At 44.8% G+C, this 19,373-nt stretch overlaps 1 protein-coding gene across 1 annotated transcript in view; it reads right to left on the bottom strand.

The window, feature by feature from the left end:
• MYO5B (myosin VB) overlaps nucleotides 1-19,373 on the bottom strand; it is a gene marked incomplete at both ends in the record, with an annotated part of 68,756 nt that overhangs the window by 17,337 nt on the left and 32,046 nt on the right. The window contains 10 exons of the mRNA XM_084304521.1: nucleotides 406-543; nucleotides 887-1,006; nucleotides 1,796-1,944; nucleotides 2,885-2,969; nucleotides 5,533-5,772; nucleotides 7,836-8,075; nucleotides 9,120-9,276; nucleotides 11,057-11,268; nucleotides 12,141-12,252; nucleotides 17,585-17,671. Coding sequence (XP_084160647.1) covers nucleotides 406-543; nucleotides 887-1,006; nucleotides 1,796-1,944; nucleotides 2,885-2,969; nucleotides 5,533-5,772; nucleotides 7,836-8,075; nucleotides 9,120-9,276; nucleotides 11,057-11,268; nucleotides 12,141-12,252; nucleotides 17,585-17,671 — 1,540 coding nt within the window. The remainder of the gene's footprint in view (nucleotides 1-405; nucleotides 544-886; nucleotides 1,007-1,795; nucleotides 1,945-2,884; nucleotides 2,970-5,532; nucleotides 5,773-7,835; nucleotides 8,076-9,119; nucleotides 9,277-11,056; nucleotides 11,269-12,140; nucleotides 12,253-17,584; nucleotides 17,672-19,373) is intronic.

Below are 19,373 nucleotides of genomic sequence, written 5' to 3'. Positions count from 1 at the left end.
TTATTTCTGATTTATTGTACTGTTTTAGCCTGCGATGAATCCCTGCCAGATGTGGTCACAAAAGCCACAGGAACTGGGATTTGAAATGTGTTTTGGGTTTCCACCGCCTCCCGAAGAACCCTCTTGAACGTTTTCCGTTCTATCTTTAGGCTCACTTGAGATACTGTCCTAAATGTGTTAAAATAAGCATTTTGTCAGAAAAAAAAAAAAAAAAAAATCTGTTCTCCCGTCTAATTGCCATCAGCTGCCAAAAAAAAGTTCCTCTCCATTTCCTCGATGGATTTTCTGCCTTTTAATGTGACCTTGGTGCTCCTAAAGCTCAGTTCCTATATTGTGTCCTCAGGCAACCAAGGCAAGCCAGTTAGAAACCTGAAATATTCCTACCAATTCAAAGGCATCCCTTACCTGGGCTTTCTTGCTTTCTTGCTCCTTCTTCTCCAGCTGGGTTTGCAGCTTCTTCCTCTCCTGCTCGAGGTCCCTCACTCGCTTCTGTAGCTTTAGGAAGAGACTCATGTCCATGGCTGCTTTATCCGTCCCAACCTCCTGAAGAAGAAACTCTCTTTAAACAACGACTTTTAATGTCCCAGTTGACCCATTTTAATAAATTACTGATTATTGCACGTCCATTAGATAAGCTGGCTGCTTGAGGCCATGGTTAAAAAGATAAATACTTGGCTAGAAGGGGATCAAGCATTTTTAATTAGTGGGCTTTTTTTGTTTGGTTGGTTTTTAATTGAACATTTAATATTAGAGCACGGCCAATACTGCTTGCCTTGATATTATGCTTGATATTATGCTAAAGCCACGGTTTATAAGATGAAGTTGGCTTCACCAACTGCTCTCAGAGCAGCTCAGAAACACAAAAATAACAGAACAGCAGCCGTACCTCCACCTGCTGCATCACATCCTCGGTGTCTCCGATCTCAGAGGTGGAGATCGATGGATAATTAGAGTCAGACTCCAAGCTGCTCTGGTTGGATGGGTTCCTCCTGTGCCCCGGTGCTTGCTGTCAAGGAGAGACACGGATACACAACGCCTTCAGTGTTTAAGGAAGGATTCCTCACAAAGCACTGGTTCTTTGAGCAAATATTTGCGTACAGTAAGGTTACCTTCACGACAGGCTGGACTGTCTCTATTTTCTAATTTCTGGCTCCTGTGCCCTACCGTAACGCTCATATTAACACGTAGGCATACGTTAAAATAAAATATAAAGGGATCCAGAAGCTCGCTTTAAAAATCCTGCATGAATTACAGGCTGCCCATGACACCAGATGCCTGTTAAGTGAGAACATGCAAAGCTGAGCTCAAGATTATTCTGTTCACACAACCCCACAGGGCTCCCTTTACACGCTCAGCCTTCCACCTAACCCAGCAGCACTCTAACCATCAGCTCATTTTCAGCAGTTCCCCTAAAACTTTATCAAAGCAAAGCTGAATCTAAAAATGCTGCCCTTTGAAATTCTCATGCCTTGCTTTTGTTTTTTTTTTTTCAAATTCAACACCCACTTGGCACGTGAACATCACTGAAACCAAACGGAAAACAAGATGCAGGTGCCAGCTTCTGCTGTGATTCACTGGTTTCTCCAAATTGTTAACAGAAAGTGTAAAATATCAGCATCCTTTTGCAAGACACACACATGGTTTGGCTTCAGCATGAACATTTGGTCCTAGAAACCTCAAGCCCAAACCACACAACAATATCAGATCTGCCACGTGTTTTGGGGATGAGTAAGCCACGTTATCCAAGCACCAACACGATGGCCAGGACAAAAGAGAATAATTTCAGCTTCGTTACCTTTATAATGGTCATTTCATCCCTCAAGTTGTCATATCTCTGCTCCAGCCTGGAATACTCTTTTATCAGGTTCTGGTACCGAGACCTCTCCTCCTCCAGCTCTTTCTTCATCTGGATGTTTTCCTCAGCTGTGCTTCGTGCAAATTCATCTTCAAAATAAGAAACACCAACAGTGAGTCGTGCTCTTCATCTCTGAAAGGAACTTCTTGTAAACACGTGCAATAACATTGACTAATTAACAAAGCACTCTCTGCCAAGAACCTTTAAAACACATATGAGCATTTGTTAGTAGTTAAAAGCTTATCATTTAGATCCTACTCCTTGCTATTTGGAACAGCTCTGGCTCTTCTGCAAGGCTCAGGCGTGCCAGCTCCAGCTCCCACAGGCTGGCCATAAACCCACTTGCAAACAGGCTGGCACAGAACAGAAATATATTGATGTTTAAGAATTGTCTTTGATGGTAACTGCATTTAAAGACTTCTCTGCCTGCTTCTTCCCACCACCAGAATGGACATAGGAAGAAACCAACAGCAGCATCTTTTTTATTTTATCATATAATCATCAACCACTTACCATGGTAAGGCTGCAGGCTTAAGAGTGTTTTATATTCAAATTAATTTCTTTCTTTAAAAACTCCCCCTTGGAAGCAAATCTGCTCCTTTCCCCTTTTTGAGAAACCAGGCAAGTGTAAGTCCATGAAAACCAGTAAGGAGAGAGACACCAGCATCTAACAGATGGCACCGTTTTTACTGAACACATAGAAACCCAAAGCTAAATCTAAGCCAGAAGCATCAATGCTCCCTTTCCTGCTCTGCTGGGATCAAGTTGAGGTCCCTAATCGTTTTTAATGTTCGTTATCCATTTCAAAATACCCATGAAGCAGAAAGGTCAGGCTTCTCCCTGGGAGCACTTCATTTCATGCACCCGATCGAAACCCCAGGTATTGGGGATGATGAAGTTCAGCTGTGCCCACGCTTGTCAAAAAAGCACTGGAAAGCTTCAGCCAGCCACTGCTTAACTCTGAAAGGTGCCTTCCACATCCAGAGAAACACACAGAGGAACCACCAAGCCATAAACCTTTCTTCTTACCTTCTGACTGACAGAGGATTCTGCTGTTAAGCTCCTCTTTCTCCTGCTTCAGGAGGGCGTTTTCTTCTTCCAGGTCGGAGATACGCTGCGGAACAAAGCAAAAAAATCACTTTACACCCCTGCAGAAGCTCCAGCTCAACGAGGCAAGGTGTGTGCTTTGTATATCAACTATTAACACCCCCAATTGCCTAGCAAAAAGTAACGAAAACTTGAACTGAATCCTGCTAAACAGTTTGTTTGTGTGCTTCTTTTACCTTTTTTCTGCTACTTCTTTATTTAAAATGAAGGGAAACGATGCCACTTGTCACCTAACAGCAACACTGGGCTGAAGCTGACAGTCTCCTATGCTGTAATTTTGTTCGTCCTCATGAATTTTGATCCACTCACTAGTGTCATCCCGCTGCCCCTTGCTCTCTGATCCATTCATTTGCTCTGTGACTACGATTTCACGCATCTCTATGTACAGTAGGAGAGCTGGAGACTGAAAATACAACGAGAAAGTGAAGAAAAGATGTTTTAAGGTATGCAAAAATCCTGTTTTTTTAAATGGTGGGAACCGAGGCATGATTTTAATCATGATTTTTGCACCAACAACTTAACTCTATCCCCTATTCTTGTATCACTTCAAATAAATGCCCTGGCAGACATTAGATCAGCTTTGATGCCTTCAAGTTTAGAAGAATTCTTAAAAGAAATTAAAAAAAATAATGAGAGGAACCATAACACAAAGGAAAGGAAAACCTATGCTGCAATAGCACAGAGAAGAACTCGATTCATTTATCCCAGCAGGAAAAAGATAAGGGATGATGGGATTATTCTATAAGTGTTCTTTAGTAGGTGCTGATAATGAACTCTCTTACCCAGAAGACAAAGTTATGATGGTTGGAAGACAACACTGGACAAAAAATTGGACCCTTTTTACAGCTTTGCCCCAGAGCCCTGCTGCGACACCGGTGCCTTCTGCACCTCCTGCCCATCTTTCTATGAGAAACCGGTCACTGAAGGTGATCAAATTCCTGAGCAGGTTTAAAACCATCTCTCCTCCAGGGTCTGGACCTCCAGCTGTGAGATCCAGCCTCTGAGCATCACTTTTGAAACTATTCCAGCACAGGACCACAAACCTGCTCGCCCCATCTCCTGCTGCCAGCCATTTCCAGGGCACTGCTGGCACGAAATGCATTTCTTTTATCAAAGCAATAACCACAACGTTTCCCTGGCTTTTTCTCAGGTCTTCCCACTGCTAAGGAACTGAAGGAAGCAATTGGAAGCTCACGTCAAAGCTGGGAGCCTGCACTCCTCGTTAGAAATGGAAACAACCGCTGTGGTTTATAATTAAACCATTTATCAACGTGGTAAGCTACACAGTATTTACTCAGCCATAGGCACTGCTGCAAGAAGGGAAAGCTTTTGCTTTGGTTTTCTGCTTTTTGAAAGCGTTTCTTGGGTTGTTAAAACAACCTTTCTTCTGAGTGCTGGAGGGGGATTTGCAATCGAGAACAGAGAGAAGCCGGTTTTCCCCAGCGCATCGCCTTCAAAATAAAACATCCTTTCAGGCTTCTCCTGGTTTCAGCTAGGACAGAGTTAATTTTCCTCCTAGTAGCTGGTAGGGTGCTGTTTTTTGGCTTAGGATGAGAAGAGTGCTGATAACACCCCGATGTTTTAATTGTTGCAGAGCAGTGCTTACACCAAGCCAAGGACGTTTCAGCTTCTTGCTCTGCCCTGCCAGCGGGCAGGCTGGGGGTGCAGCAGGAGCTGGGAGGGGACAGACCCAGGACAGGTGACCCCAAACTGCCCAAAGGGGTATTCCATCCCATCTGGGGTCATGGAAACAATAGATAGGGGTGAGGGGTGGCTGCTCGGGGTTAGGCTGGGCATCGGTCAGCGGGTAGTGAGCGATTGCATTGTGCATCACTTGTTTGTACACATTATTAGTAGTAGTACTATTATCATCATCATTATTATTGTTATTATTATGTCTTAATAAACTGTCTTTATCTCAACCCACAGGCTTCACTTTCCCATTTCTCTCCCTCATCCCAGAGAGGGAGGGGAGAGGGTGAGCAGGCTGGGTTAAACCACAACAAGGCTCTAAAAGCCTGAGCTAACAAACTGAGCCCCGGGACACAAAGGATCCCTTTGCTTGGGGTCAGAGAGAAGAAAATCACCGAGTCCACATCCTCCAACGTGGGGGCAACGCACAAGCACACGTGCAAAAAGTGCCCTCAGACAGAGGGAGGCGATCCCTAATCCCAGATCTTTTTCCCCTACCTCAAAGCGACTCACCTTCAGGTTGTCACGAGAAAAGCATTTGTTCTGGAATTACAATTGCAGAAGGCTCATTCATTTAAATCGAGCAGTCACAATTATTTCCAGCAGGAAATTAAAGCCACACCTCAGGTGACAAGCATGGGTGTGAAGGTTTTTCAGAAAACCGGTGAAGTAATTCAGGGTAAAATGTGCATTTGGACTTTTTGCTTGAAAAAAAAAATATATATATTAAAAACTCTCCACACTGAATTCTCTTTCTCCCAGTTGAAGGATTTCTCTCCTATTTGAGGGATAGAAAATTAAGGCTCTCCCCCTTCAGATTTGCAAAGCTTTCACCTGCAAGATACCCACGTGAGATAGGACATGACTAACACACGCACCTTTCTGAGCAGGTCTTTCTCCTTCATGTAGCTGTCTTCCACCACCTTCCTCTCGCCGTGGGCTTTTTCCAGCTCCAGCCGGAGGTGCTCCATCTCCTCCCGCAGGCTGACGAGCTGGTTGCCATCGCCCTGCTGGCTCTGCTGGTACTGCTCCAGCTCCTTCTTCAGCTTCTCCACCTCAGAGGAGTGGGCAGACGTGAGGGTAGAGAGCTGCTCGTTCAGAAGTTTGTATTCCTTGTTCTGCAGCCCAAAAAAGAAGAAAGTAACACCGTAAGCAAGATCCAGCCAAAAAATATAATCAGGCTTTTAAAGTTCTCTTTTTGAAAGGTTTCAGTAGTTGTAAAGGACCGGGCTCAGGCCACTGTATGGAAGGCTCGTGCCACGTGGAGGCGAAGAAGTCAGAAGGCAAAACAGTTAAAAATTGCCCATTTGTGACTTTTTTTTCCCCTTTTCCTTCAAAAAAAAAAATAAAATAATAAAACTCAATAGACTAGAGAATTCCTGACATACATTTTTTTTTAACTGGTCAGGCCAAGGAGTAAAGCAGCAAAGACAGATCTTGAGCTACCACTTCGTCCTCTTTCAAGGTGTTCATTGGGTTCAAATAAGCAAGAACACAAACTCAAGTGCAAAAAGTACTCTGCAACAGAGCCAAAGGCCCCCATTAGTCCCAGCACAACAGAGTTTTCCAAGAACTGTGCAGCCTGGCTAAGAAAAGCAAACATGAAAGTAGAGAGTTTTATCTTCCAGGTCTACATAGGGTCTTCTCCTCATCATCCATACATGCTTCAGTCCCTGTCCCTCTCCTTAAGCAAAGGGGATTCAGCAAAAGCCCCTTGGCCCCTGGAAAACATCCCAATGTACCCCCTCTCGCTGGGATATTCTCTAGGAAAACAGATTTAATCCTTCCTCGTGTGTGCAACAGTCCCTCACATGATTTAGAAGCTGAATTAAAGAGGCCCAGTGTGTGAGCAGCAGCTGATATATGATAATAGGTTTTAATGTTTGCGAAGAAAGATCTTCTCTTCTTCAGGGACGCACTGAGCACGGCGTATCTCTATCCATGCGTGAGCTAAAGAGGCAGAAATAGAAACGTTTTCTTCCACGGCTAGTCAGATAAAGGTACAACTGCAGCTCTGCGGGTTACCTGCGATGTATTTTCTTAAAAGCTAATGGCTATTTGAAAAGGTCGTGTTTATAGATCAGCAAAGACTGAAATAGGGGAAATTCAGGGAAAATATGCTACAACAAAACTCGCTGCTGCCGGGAAACAAAATCCAGCACGCTGACGTTAAATCCTGCTGCACCACTTCTCATTAGCACCTCCAAAGCATCGCAGGGAAGCCTGTCATCCCTGAAACGAGGTTAAAATTAGCTCTCTGGACAGGCCGTCGGGAGTAATACTGAGCTTTCCTGCAGAAGTTACGCAGAAAGCATCGAAGTACCTCCTTCAAAACCGTCTGCACAGAGATTGAGGGAGATGGCGAGGAGCCCCAGCCCGTTATTTCTGCCTGCTTAAAAGCCCTCCGTGCCTTCTTCCCTTTCTGCTGCTTTCACAGTCCCCCTCAGTAAAGCCAACCTTAACCAAAGATTAAAAGGTAATTAATTCCACCTATAAATGAAGCAGAGGCATATCAACGAGATTTCTGGTCCGTAAGTGAATAGCAAACCCTCTGCCCAAGTTTTTTCCTCTTCTTAGCTACAGTTCTGCAAAGCCTAAGCAAGCAAGCAGGCATTTGAAAATTAAACCCTGCAGTTTAAATGTCAGACTACTGTGGCGCACACGCTGTGGCCAATTAATACAAGCAAGGAAAACGGCCAGAATCCCCCAAGTGGCTTGACTCTGCAGTATCCGAGCCAACGCACAGTCATTTTTCATCTTCTTCATCGCAGGACCTCAACTGTCGTACGGGGATGGGAGAGATTTAAGGCTGCAAGGAAACTGAGCGTGATGGGTGTGGGTTCCTGACACCTCCTAATTGTCCGACGCGTTTCCAAGCTGCTGGCTGGGCTTTTCGAGTGATGGTTTTCCAAGTTTCCTGATTTTATCTTCCTTCTGGGCAGCTCACACAACCATTATCGCACAACTTGTGCTCTTCAGACGCGAGGTGGAGACCCAAGATCCAAGAGGCATGCATGGTGGCACCCTACCCTTACAAATATCTGGCCAGGAGAAGGCCGCTACCACCACGTTGGCCTCCCCAGACCTTGTCACAAGACAAAATCCTTCCCAGAAATGGAAAAACGGAGAGGCACGAAGTGGAAGGAGGCCCACGCCAGCCCCAACGCGGCTCGGGACCTACCTGCTCGTCGATCTTCCTCTGAAGCTGGACCACTTTGTTCTCCATGCCAATGTTGAGCTTCTTCAGGTGCTGCGCCGAGCGGGCCTCGATCTTCAGTGCCTTCAGCTGCTGCCTGGCCTTCCTGCGCCGGTAATAACACTGCAGGACGATGGTGGCACCTCGGATCCGTCGGAAACGGGTGCGGGCCAGCCAGCCGCGGGCGTATTTCTGGAGGATGGTGGCTTTGTGCTCTGCGAGGACCTTTAAAACACAAGCAAGGAGAAATCAGGGGAGAAGGGGCACCCGCAAGGTGGCAGCGGTCCTTGTTTGGCTGCCACGCAGCACCCAGCACTTCCCAAATTCCTTCAAAAGGATTTGTCCTCCAAGTAGGAGCATCCCGGTAGGTGCTAAAGGTGGTGGCTGGAGACAGGAGCTTTTATTTTGCATTTTATTTTATACCCAGGAAGGGATACTCCAATTTCTGTGACACTGAGTCTTAGGAGCCACCCTGCTTGAACAACTCAAGACCCTCTTGGCCTTGAAACAATCATAAATAATCATAAACAAGAGGGTAAATAGGATCCTGGTGGGTGACTAGGGGACATCTGTGTAACCCCATCACCTCCAGGACCAGGCTCTCCCCTCCCGGCTCATCTTGCCTCTGATTTCAAGCATCCCCGTGACCCCCCACTCAGGCATAACAAGACTCGGTGACAATCAGCATAAAGCTGGGTCTGGAAAGTGGGCAGAGGATTTCCCAAAGCTGTTCTCAGTTTCTGTATAGAGATGGGCTGTCACCGTAACACCGGCTGTCATTAAACCTCTACTGCTGTGCTTCCAGCTCCTGGCTAAATGCAAGAAGCTAATGGAGAGAAACAATTAAAGAGGGATTTCTATCAATAAACGACTTGTCACCTTCGATGACAGACCCCACCAGTCTTCCTGTCGTACTGGAAATGGCACCTGCAGCACGGCTCCGACACAACTTCTGCTTGACAGGGAAGTTTTTGCCGAGCACGGGTTGGATCGAATGACATTTCCAGCTTTCCACAACGCCTTCTGGCATTTGTGTGACTAACTTCATTTAGCTTCTCCTCGGAGGTGCCGCTGCCAAAATCGTTTTCTGCTTTCCCTGCTTTAAATGGCAATGCCATCAACGTGTGCGCTCCAGAAACACCTGAGGCGGTCGGCTTATTAAAACATCAAAACGTCCACTGCAAATGAATCGCTGTGCAGCGCCGTGGAGGTAAATATAAAGGATTTTCCTACTCGTTTCTAACGCAAAGACGGTCTGGGGAGCCCTACCTGGCGATAAATCCTCCTGACAAACATGCCCCGAGCAAAAGCCTGGATGGTGATGGTTGCCTTGCGGACCCTCTGGAAAGCTCGGCGGATGCGCAGCATTCGGTACTGCTTCTGCAAGGTGATGGCAGCTCTTGTCCTCCTCAGGTGCTCTGCAAGCCTGCAAAGCACGGGGAAAAGGTTAGCAATCAAAAATAAACTCCCTATGTTGTCACAACGAGTATTAAACCTTATGGTGAGGAAAACCTTTTGTCCCAAAGTAGCTTGGTAGTGTTCAGGAGAGACCACCCCAGCAGTAAGGCTAAGAAAAGAGAAGCTGAGAGCATGTCTTCGTTAGGGTAATGGGAACTTGTACGCAATCAGACAACGTTCATGGCTCCTGGGTGCACCAGAACCAGAAATCACACACCTCTTTATTCCTCAACAGCATTAAAAACAAACATTTTGCAGCTTTTCCCTGAGTTTGAACTCTCTGCATGAAATACTCGAGCCGATCAATGCCCAGGTTGGCTCCGCCACTTCCAGAACTATAAAACACGCCGGGTATCTACCAGCTCCAGGAAAAGTGCAGCAAATTGATCTGACATTTAAGCTGGTGTGCACTGGTTTGGCGACATTCAAGAGCAGAACCCCAAGCAATTCATACAGAGTAAATAATGAGGGATGTGGTCAGCTCGGCGACATGCTGCTCCCCTTCTCCGACTGAATTCGTGTTCAATTTGCTGTTACACAGCTTAATAAATGCCCATAAAACCTCCGTTTAATCCGATAATTAGCTTGTTTTGCCGAATTTATGATTCATTTATTGGTCTCAGCATGAAGGATTTTATAGGCATTTGAGCCACTTTTTGTGGCTCCCCTTTTTGCCAACCTTCCTCTTACTGCTTGGGACTCAATTGCTTTAACTTCAAAGTTAAGAGCTCTTTAACCAAGAGGTCCACGAGCCTTGAGAAGCACGTGGACTTTTAGGAGCTAGAAACATCTCTGCTCAGCTCTAAATAAAGGTCACCAAACTGCCCAGCTTTGCTCATTTGAGACCTTCTCATCCCCAGATTCTCCAGTCCCTTTCACAAGCACAAATACTAGAGCAAATTTAAATGGCATCTCTGATGTTCTTCCAAAATACAGAGTGACTTATAGGAAATCTTTAAGGTCTCTTCTAACCCAACCCATTCCCTGAATCCAATCTCCCTGTTCCTATCTGAAAAGTGCTGGTCTGGATTTGGGAGAAGAGCAGTGCTTGATGCGAACAAGGGGCACGGATGCCCAGTGACCCATGTGTTGGGATGCTAAAAAAGTGCTTGATTGCCTCCTCACACCCACCCCACATTTGCTATCAGCACTACTCTCCAACACAGCATTATTTATGGAAACCCAGCACTAGGACGCCTGAAATTCCTGCACACAGAGAGTTAAACTTCCAGCTCTCTCATGCCCTACTGTAAATAGCCCCGTCGCCAGTGATTTGGAGTGATTCTTCTCATTACGAGGAATACAGTAAATCAATTCCGAGAACTCCCCTTGGGTACCAAGGAGGCACAAGCCTGGTCCCTGCAGAAGATGAGCGCATACCAATTAGCAAAGTGCTCGCTACCCAGTCCAAATGCCATTTGCCAGTGGTAGTTCCAGAAAAAAAAAATATTAGTTCTGTGAAACACTCCCACCTAAATATCTCAGAGTGCTTTAGTCATCCAATTATAACCTAGCTGCCTCCGTTATTACCCTGGCCCAGCACCCAGAAATTAAATTAATACAGTTGGAGGCTGGGAATTTTGATCACTGGCCTTTAATAAGAGCAGAAGAGGTTGAGGCCAGGAGTGTGAATTTGGCACGGCAGCTTTCACCAGAGTGGTACCTCCGCGTGCCACACGAGTGCCCAGAAATGTTTTCAAACCCCTCTTTTACCAGGGAAGGTCCCTGGAGGGCTTCCTAGGACTCACCTCCGCGCCAGGTGCCCACGTGCGTAGCGCTGGATTGCTATTGCAGCCCGCCTCAGCCTTTGGTACTTGATCCTCTGCAGCCAGCCCCGCACCGTCTTCTGAATCATGATGGTGGCAGCTCGGAACTTATCCGCTCGCAGTTTCTCCAGATATGCCACCTGGCCTGCACGGAAAAAGATCTTGGTACGTCCAAACTGGAACTTGTCTGGATCCTTTTCAAAAGCATAAAGGAAACTAAATTTAATTAAGGCAAACATGATTCTTTTTCTTCTTTTTTTTTTTTTTTTTTTTTTTTAGTCTATCTTGCTCATTAGATACAGGTTACAAAATTTGGAGTCAAATTTATCAGCTAACGTCTCTTCTCAGCTGGGTAACAAACATAATATTAGACTCCAAACGATTTCAGCTTCCAAAAAACCCACTGAGGAATGAAGCACTAGGATTCAATCTTAACTTCCATAAATTTTGAATGCGTTTATTTACACAGCAAGGCAAGTGCAGGAGACTTCAAGAAAAGGTTTATTTTACAGAAAAAATCAGGGCTTAAATCTGCAAAATTCTGCACATGCTGCAAATGACTCCGCAGCTGAGAAGCAAAACGCCTGGCGCATAAGGCGAACAACCTCTGCAGAAAGAGGAACCCAAGCGAGTAAATTCTTCAAAATCCTATGAGGAAAGCAGGGTTGAAAAATTAAAACCTGCCAAAGGTCCTACGTGCATTTTGGGCCAACAGTCTGCACGTTTGCAATTTAAAATAATACACGTGAGTCTGAGTAGTAAGGTGTTGGTGAGACGTGACGATAACTTTTTTGATTAAATATGTAAAGTGAAAAGGTTCCAATTGATAATTATTATTTTTTTCAACATATAAGTGGCTATTAGGAGTCTCCCATACATCAAGATCAAGAAGTTATTGTGTGGCGAGCCACATACAGGAGGAGAGGTTGGGGGGATGAGATTTCTGGAGATGGGCAGTGGTTCACCTACAGTCATGGCAGACTCTGGACTCCCCCAGCCCAGAAATACCAAAGCCACGAGCTTCTGTGCTGTAAAAATTGCTGCTAAAGACTCAGTCCCAGCTCACCTTAATGAGGTCTTCCAGCAGGGTCTGACAGATCTGCTTCTTGTCATTCTTTGAGAGGTCTCTCTGCTTCATTAGAACACGATACCTATTGAAAAAGTCGTGATAGGTCCACCTGAAAGCAAGAGATAGGCAGGATTAATCTGTGCGACAGGCATCGTTTCCTAAAAAATAAAGCATTTGGAGTCAGGGTTGAATCTCACACAACCCCGTGTAATTAGCAATGGAGAAAGAAAATTAATACAGTGAGTTATGGACCTCCAAATTAACACAGTGAGTTATGGACCCCTCAAACCCTGAGTTTTTAATTAAAACACTAGGTGTTTCCAGCCCTGTCAAGTACACCCATGGTTATTTCCAAAAAAAACCACGCAAATGAACGTTGAAAGGAGATGGGAGTGAACTCCAGAGATCTTGATTTATGCCCTCACTCAATGAAACCACTCGTGTGCCTGAACCTCACCCTCATGACAGCAAACAGCATCACCAAAATGAGAAGAATACACAGAAACATCTCCTCCTCAGCCCAGCAGCCCTGGCTATGCATTTATTTGGGGGTTATTCCACCTAATTCTATTTTTTTTTTGTCCACTTCACCAAAATAAAATATTCTAAGGATTGAGAAAAGGGGGGATACAACACGTATTTCAAAACACATAGCCAGTAGTTTCACATTTGTCTAGAAAATTCAGCAGGGAAGGAAAGCCAGACTGATAAAAACAATGAATTTCCTGCACGGGGACACTGCAAAAAAAAGCCATTTTCAAAGAACACGGCAACAGCAAAAAGCTAGAGTCCTTCGCATCGTACCTAAAGCACAAGGTAAGAGACTGGAGTAAGAGGGGAGTTGTGATGAGCGTCAGAAAAATTAGGATTTCCCAAGCTCAGAGTGCTCTGGGTAGCTCTGGCATAGCCAGATTTGGAGGTTTCACCCTATTCTGCACGGGCAAACCCCCAGATGAGGGCAAGTATTGGGTTTTCACTAGCCAGAGACCCGTAACCCAAACTCAGAGACCTGCAGAAATTCCTCAAAGCCAGTTCATAAATCACCGTAGAGAGGATCTGTCTTCAGAGCTGCTCACTCTCGCTTCACGTGGTGGTCAAAAGTGATTTTCCACTCCTTTCCATCTGTCACGTTGGCCCTGTAACTCACTTTTTAAGATTGCCTGGTAGCATCCTGCGGTGCCCTACCTCACCCCAGCCACACGTCCCAGAGGTTTGCTGCCACACATTGTGCCTCTGTGGTGTAAAACTGCTTCTCTCTTGCTGCAGCGAGGCTGCTCCTGCCATCCCGGCTGATTTAACAGGAGATGACAGTCCTGAGTTCCACATCATTTTAATTAGTGTCTACAGAACAGCAAGGGAAAAGCCCTTGTGCCGGGCTCAGGTGGTCCATCAGGAGCTGCACCACGGTATCTGCAGTCCCAGTTAATGAGCAGAGGAAAGCTGCAGAGGTTCACAGGCACTGTTTCGGGCTCTCCCCGCAGAAAGAAACAATGAAAGCACTTAGGTTCGATGCAACGTGGCTGGTTAAACCGTTTCTGCTTCAAAGCAGCAAAAAATCACCTTATAACTACATGCTTCAAAGAAAACGAACGTGATCCCCCAATGTTACGAGAGGTTTCTCTTGTGCAGAAGTATTGAAACTTGCTGCTTTGGGTGATGTGGACTTTCTCCATGGTCTCCTGCACGTATTTTTACACGTTGATTGTTTTTTCCCTCCTCTTTTTTAAAGGTTCACGATGAACCTCATCATACATGGTATATCTGTGATATACAACCTCATTAGGGAAAAAAAAAAAAAAAAGGAAAAAAAAAAAAAAAACACAAAGTCCTTACCAGCACAAGACAAAGATGTGCCCTGCTACCCCACAGTTTAACAGTTCAGGGAGATTATAGGAACATATCTCAGCTCAATTTATTGTCAGGTTAAATTGAAACCACCCCTTGGGTTTCCAGGATGCTGCCCCACACCTAGCACAGCCCACTGCTAGGAGCTGAACACCACTAAGGTACTAAATAAATAAAATTCCTTAAAACTATGAAGTTACAAGTGGTGAGGGTGAAGAGCTGTACCCAGGAGGAATTTTGTGCCTGCATAACCGAGAAACTGAGAGAAGGAAACACAAAGGACTGAACAGACACTACGCAAATCTTCACAAGGAGATGATCTTGAGCTAAGATTAAGCACAACCAGCCTCAAATATCAGAATTTTCCTTTGAAGTTAGCACAGTTCACTAAAGGAAGAGGCATTAAAATGAATGGAAGGACCCAGGAAAATAGCTTAAACCTGCAAAAAAAACCTCTTTGGGGGCTTCAGCAGCAAGGAGGCTGTTTGGTTTAGCCAGGAACTGGAGCCTTGGTCAACAAGCCCAGCAACGTCTTGGAATTAAACAGATGAAATAAAGCATAATGCAAGCCACAAATTAAATCCTGTATCCATTGGCTTGAAGAATGAGACTTGGAGGCTTTACAATGAATTTCAAGGGGGTGCAAAGCGAATGGGCTGTTCCTGGGAGCAGAGGGGCTGAAGGGGTCAATAGGGGAAGCAGCACAGGAGGTGGCCGATATCTCAATTTCTGTAGGAACTGAAGAGTGTTTGGGGGCACGGGGGTGGAATATTTGAGGCAAGACTGGACTCAAAATTATCTTGGAAACCGATGCAGGGACAAAATTTCTCTTGCCTTGTTTACTGCAGCGGAATAGATTTGCCTTTCAATTAGCTCTAAAGCATGCAGGCTGGCATTGCTTGAAATTATCTGGAAGGTATTCAAAGAGCAGAACGAGGAAGAAAAACACTATAGATATTACCTTTGTTGGGACTGGGGGGAGTGTGCAAACAGAACTGCTGGTGGCCAAAGTCATTTACAGGATTTGTTTCCCTGAAAAGACTGTAAAGTGGCTAAAGGCATATTGTAAAAAAAAAAAAAAAAAAATGATTTTGTGTACAAGGACGCCCGTGAAACATTCCAATTATGGCTGTTTAACGTTTGCAGAGTTTAGCAGCTGTGATTTCCTACCGAGCTCTTACAAAGACGCAGCATCTGACAGGCAGCTCCAGCGACCAAAGGAAGCGGCCAAGCGCCAGGAATCCTTGAGCAATCAAGATCCTACCTAACGAGTACGATACCGGCATCTCCAAGAGGCTGCGATGATTCAACGTTATTCAAAGCAACTCTTTTTCCTGTAGCACTGACCAGAAACCAGCAGGAAGATTGAGAGTTCTGCTAATAAGCAAGTGAAAAACACGTTTAAAGGAGTATTTTGCTCTTCATGGAGATCTGCACCAATTCATTTTCGATAGACTGATCTTTATGTAGCTAGTTTTTCTACAAAAAGAAGACAAATGGCTTATACTAGAGACATCTTCCATGCTTTGCCCCTGAAAGATGATGACAGATAGACTATCTACACATCTAAGACAGTCCATTCATCAGTGTCCTATCTCTGCATGCTAACAAATGCGTTTCTTAACTGCTGCGTACCATTTCAAGCCAAATAATACATTTGCAATTTACTTGCGATAGCTGCCGAATGCAGCGCACCGTGGAAATGAGAAAAGAAAGCCAGGCGTGCCCAAAGTGGAGAGCACGAGGCTTCGCCTCTCAGAGGAACTTTGTCACATCTCATGCGGGTCGAGGAAGGCTAAGAACTGTATTAAAATATTTTGGGGTTTGTTTTTCCTCAAAGGGACTGGGTAAAAGATGACTGAAGCCTCAAAATATTCAGCTCTTCAACCCATAAATAACGGTGATGGAGAAGTGGGAAGTAATTGCAGAAGGTGGCTTTGTCCAGAGATCTCCAACCCAAAGCCCCATCGATCTCAGAAGTCACCTGTCACTTGGATGTAAATACTCCAAGACAAAAATTTGACGTTTTATCCCATTTCTCCAATAAAACTTCTTTAAAAAAATATCTCTTGCTCTGAAAGTAAATTACAGACACTTGAGTGAAAGAAAATCTCACAACGGTTTCAAGTTTTGCAGGATTATTTTAAGGGATCTAAATTCATAGCCTTCACAGACAAACTTTTCAACATTTAAACTCCTTTTTTGGGCTTTTCGAGGCCGGAATTTGATGAGCAAGCAATTACCAGAGCCCAAAGTGAACATTTTATGTAGCGTAGAGCTGTTTCCGTGTACGATTATGTTGCGGAAACAGGGAAACAAAGAAAAATCTTTCCTTGAGACATCCCAAACACTGATCTTGAGAAGGTCACGCCAAAAAGCTGAAATAGCTATTTACACATTTTTTTTTTTTCCCCTGGAGAAAGAACAACAGCTGACAAGTTGCAGTGATGGAAGAGTTTTGTACTCGTAGTGTCCTGGGAAAAAAAAAAAGACCCCATAACCAAAATCATACAAGCGGACCCAAAAGCACACAAACAGCTCGCACTGGAGGTCCCTTTTGAATTTTCCTTCACACTGGTCAAGTATTTGTCATAAATAGACCTTGGCTGGTCTCCAGGTGCTGCCGTATTCTCCTTTCCCCCTTTCCAGTTACTAACCACACGTCGATTTTAGCGCTATAGGGTCTGAGCTACCCGGAGTTTTGTGGCAGAGATGGAGAAATGCTATCAGTCGTTGGGAAAATTAAACCTGAAGACATAAAACTGCCTTCGTGGCCTCTTCTAAAATAAGCCACAGCAGTCTTAGGGCTTTCACCGCAAGAGGACAGCCAGCCAGATTTGGCCCCACAGCTACTTTAACGAAGGACGGAATAAATAAATTAAAAAAAGAAACAGGAGCTCAGAGATGACATTATTTAGGATCATATAAATTAACAGCAACTTCCACAAACACCTGGAGGGTTTCAGGGCTCAAGAGACGATCCCCATTGCTGTGACACCGCGGGAGATGGGAGGCAATAGTCATGCTCCTTCCTAAATCTGGGGGTGGAAATTCTGGTGGCACTCACCATCACACCCAGCTCCTTGCCAGGCGTATTTATAACTCTTTTATTCCACACAAAAGGGCTGATGGCTCTGCTGACATTAACACAAAGCTGCTCGGCACTAAAGTGCTACTGATGCATTTTTAGAATTTTTCGCCCTTGCCGCTTTCAGGCATTATTTACAGTTTATGTTTTTCTGATTTATTAGGCCCTAAAAACCTCTCTCGAATTTCGCATCACAACCAGCAAGAGCCACACTTCCCGTAACCTTTCTTTTTGAAGACGCAAGGCTTTCGAGCCCAATATACTTTGGACGTGCTGTGTGAAACCCTGCAATAAGAATTGTCAACCCTTATTTTCTTTCTCTGCAAGTCTAATCAATTTTATTTTTCACTTCTTTTTTTTTGGATGAAATGACTATGGTAGCAGATATCTGAAGCCAGAGAAAAATATAAATATTCCTGCAGACGTTTTCTGCTCCCTTTCCCTGGATAAATTCGCTGAGCAAAGCACTCCAACAGCCCAGCACCACGTCGAAATCCCAGCACGGTACCTGGAGGGGAAGCCAGCGGCGCTGATGCGGATGGTCTCCAGCACGCCGCAAGCTCTCAGCTGCTGCACTGCTCTCTTTGGGTCAAACCTGCAACGATACGAAGGATGAAGATGAGCACGGTGAGAAGGTAACCCACGCCATCAATCACAAAAACGTAAATGTTGAAATACAGAAAAAATAGAGAAAATACTTTGCAATACATCAAATTTTGAGCCTGCCGTTACACGTGGTGCACGTTAGGGAATTTAGTCCTTTACAACCCATCGGTGCATTATGCTGGGAGAAAAAACTTACTATTACTTCAATCAGCTTGACACTAACTCTTTAGAGGACATGAATTAGTTTCCAATTTGTGGAAGAAAGCTCTGCTCTCGTCCTCGGTGTAGAGGCTGAAGAAAATCATGTATCTGTGGATAGCTTTTGCGATAAGGACGATGAGATATTTCCAGAAAGAAAGCCAATTCAACTCTAAAATAAATCTGATATATTAAATTCCAAATGAAAAACAAGTAGGTAACAGGTCCCATGGGTTTGGAGACCGTTAAGTTTTCTGAGAAGAGCGATCTTTATGTTCTAGACTAGGGGCTTTGGTAGGGGTCACGTGAAAATTCAAGATATTTCAGCCCTCAGAGCTGCACTGGGTTTCCAGAAGGAGGGTGAGGATCAGAAACGGGGTTGCTTCAGGATTTATCCAGGCAAGGACTGAAAACTTCGAAGGACAGAGGTTGCACAAGCAATTTTTTTTTGTCTGAACCTCCAATCTCAACCTCTTATTTCAATTTGTGGCCACTGCCTCCTGTCCTTCCACCACAAACCTGGCTGCTGTTAAATGCATTCTCTTCTCCAGGCTCAATTATCTCATTTTAGAAAAAAAAAAAAACATGTTCCCATAAGCTGAAAAATGTTGTGCTTTAGTAAGATAAGAAGGTCTCCATTTTTGCAGTGAATAATGAACATATAACATCAAGTGCTCTGCGAGCTACAAGATAGCTTCAATGCTAGCTCAGTGCAGCGACGCTGATGCTTCATTTCTCTAATTCTTCCTGGCACCGTGTATTTTTCAGCACAAGTGCCTATGAAATGCAGAATCCTTCGCAGCCATCCCAGTATTTGCCAGATTTTTCCAGGCGTGAGTTTTCCGTCTGAACAAATGGTTTTATTCCAGTCACGCGAAGGATGCAAACTCCTCAAGCTGGTGGTGGCAAGAGCAACGAAGAGTCAAGAAGCAAGAGTCAATAAAACAATCCATGATGGGTGAGGAGAAGAGCTCTGCCTTGAAGAAAAGCCCCAAGGATAAGATACCTGCACTACTGTGTTCTGGCTCGTAAATGGGGAAGGAATGACCCAGAACATCCTCCACCATTTCCAGCACATCTTGGCTTCTGCAATGACGTTGGCTGCAGACAGTCCCCTGCATGCTCCTCCTGAACTCCTGTCTGTATTTTGGCTTGCCCTTCGTTCCCAAAATCCTGAGCTTTGACAACCCTGACACACCGCTCGGATACAAACAGCATTATCCTCCCGGTGCTTGCTAACCTGAAGGTACTAGAAGCACAACTACGTTCATTCAGACAATTTATTGCACCTTGACCACCAGGAGCTTGTGCATTTACAAAGGGATACTAACGATATGATCTTGAGCATCAGGTGAAAAAAACGAATTGGGAAGTTAAAGGCAAAAAAAAATGAAGAAGGATGGGCTGAAAGTTCAGCTGAGTAAGGAAATTGAGTCTTTGAAACACCCCCTGGAAAGGTTAAGCCAGTTCTCCTTGCAGAGCCCCTATCAAGC

The sequence above is a fragment of the Netta rufina genome (assembly GCF_964035555.1).
Source record: "Netta rufina genome assembly, chromosome: W".
Lineage (NCBI taxonomy): Eukaryota > Metazoa > Chordata > Aves > Anseriformes > Anatidae > Netta > Netta rufina.
Note: the sequence above shows the minus strand (reverse complement) of the source record. Positions and strands in the feature narration are given on the sequence as shown.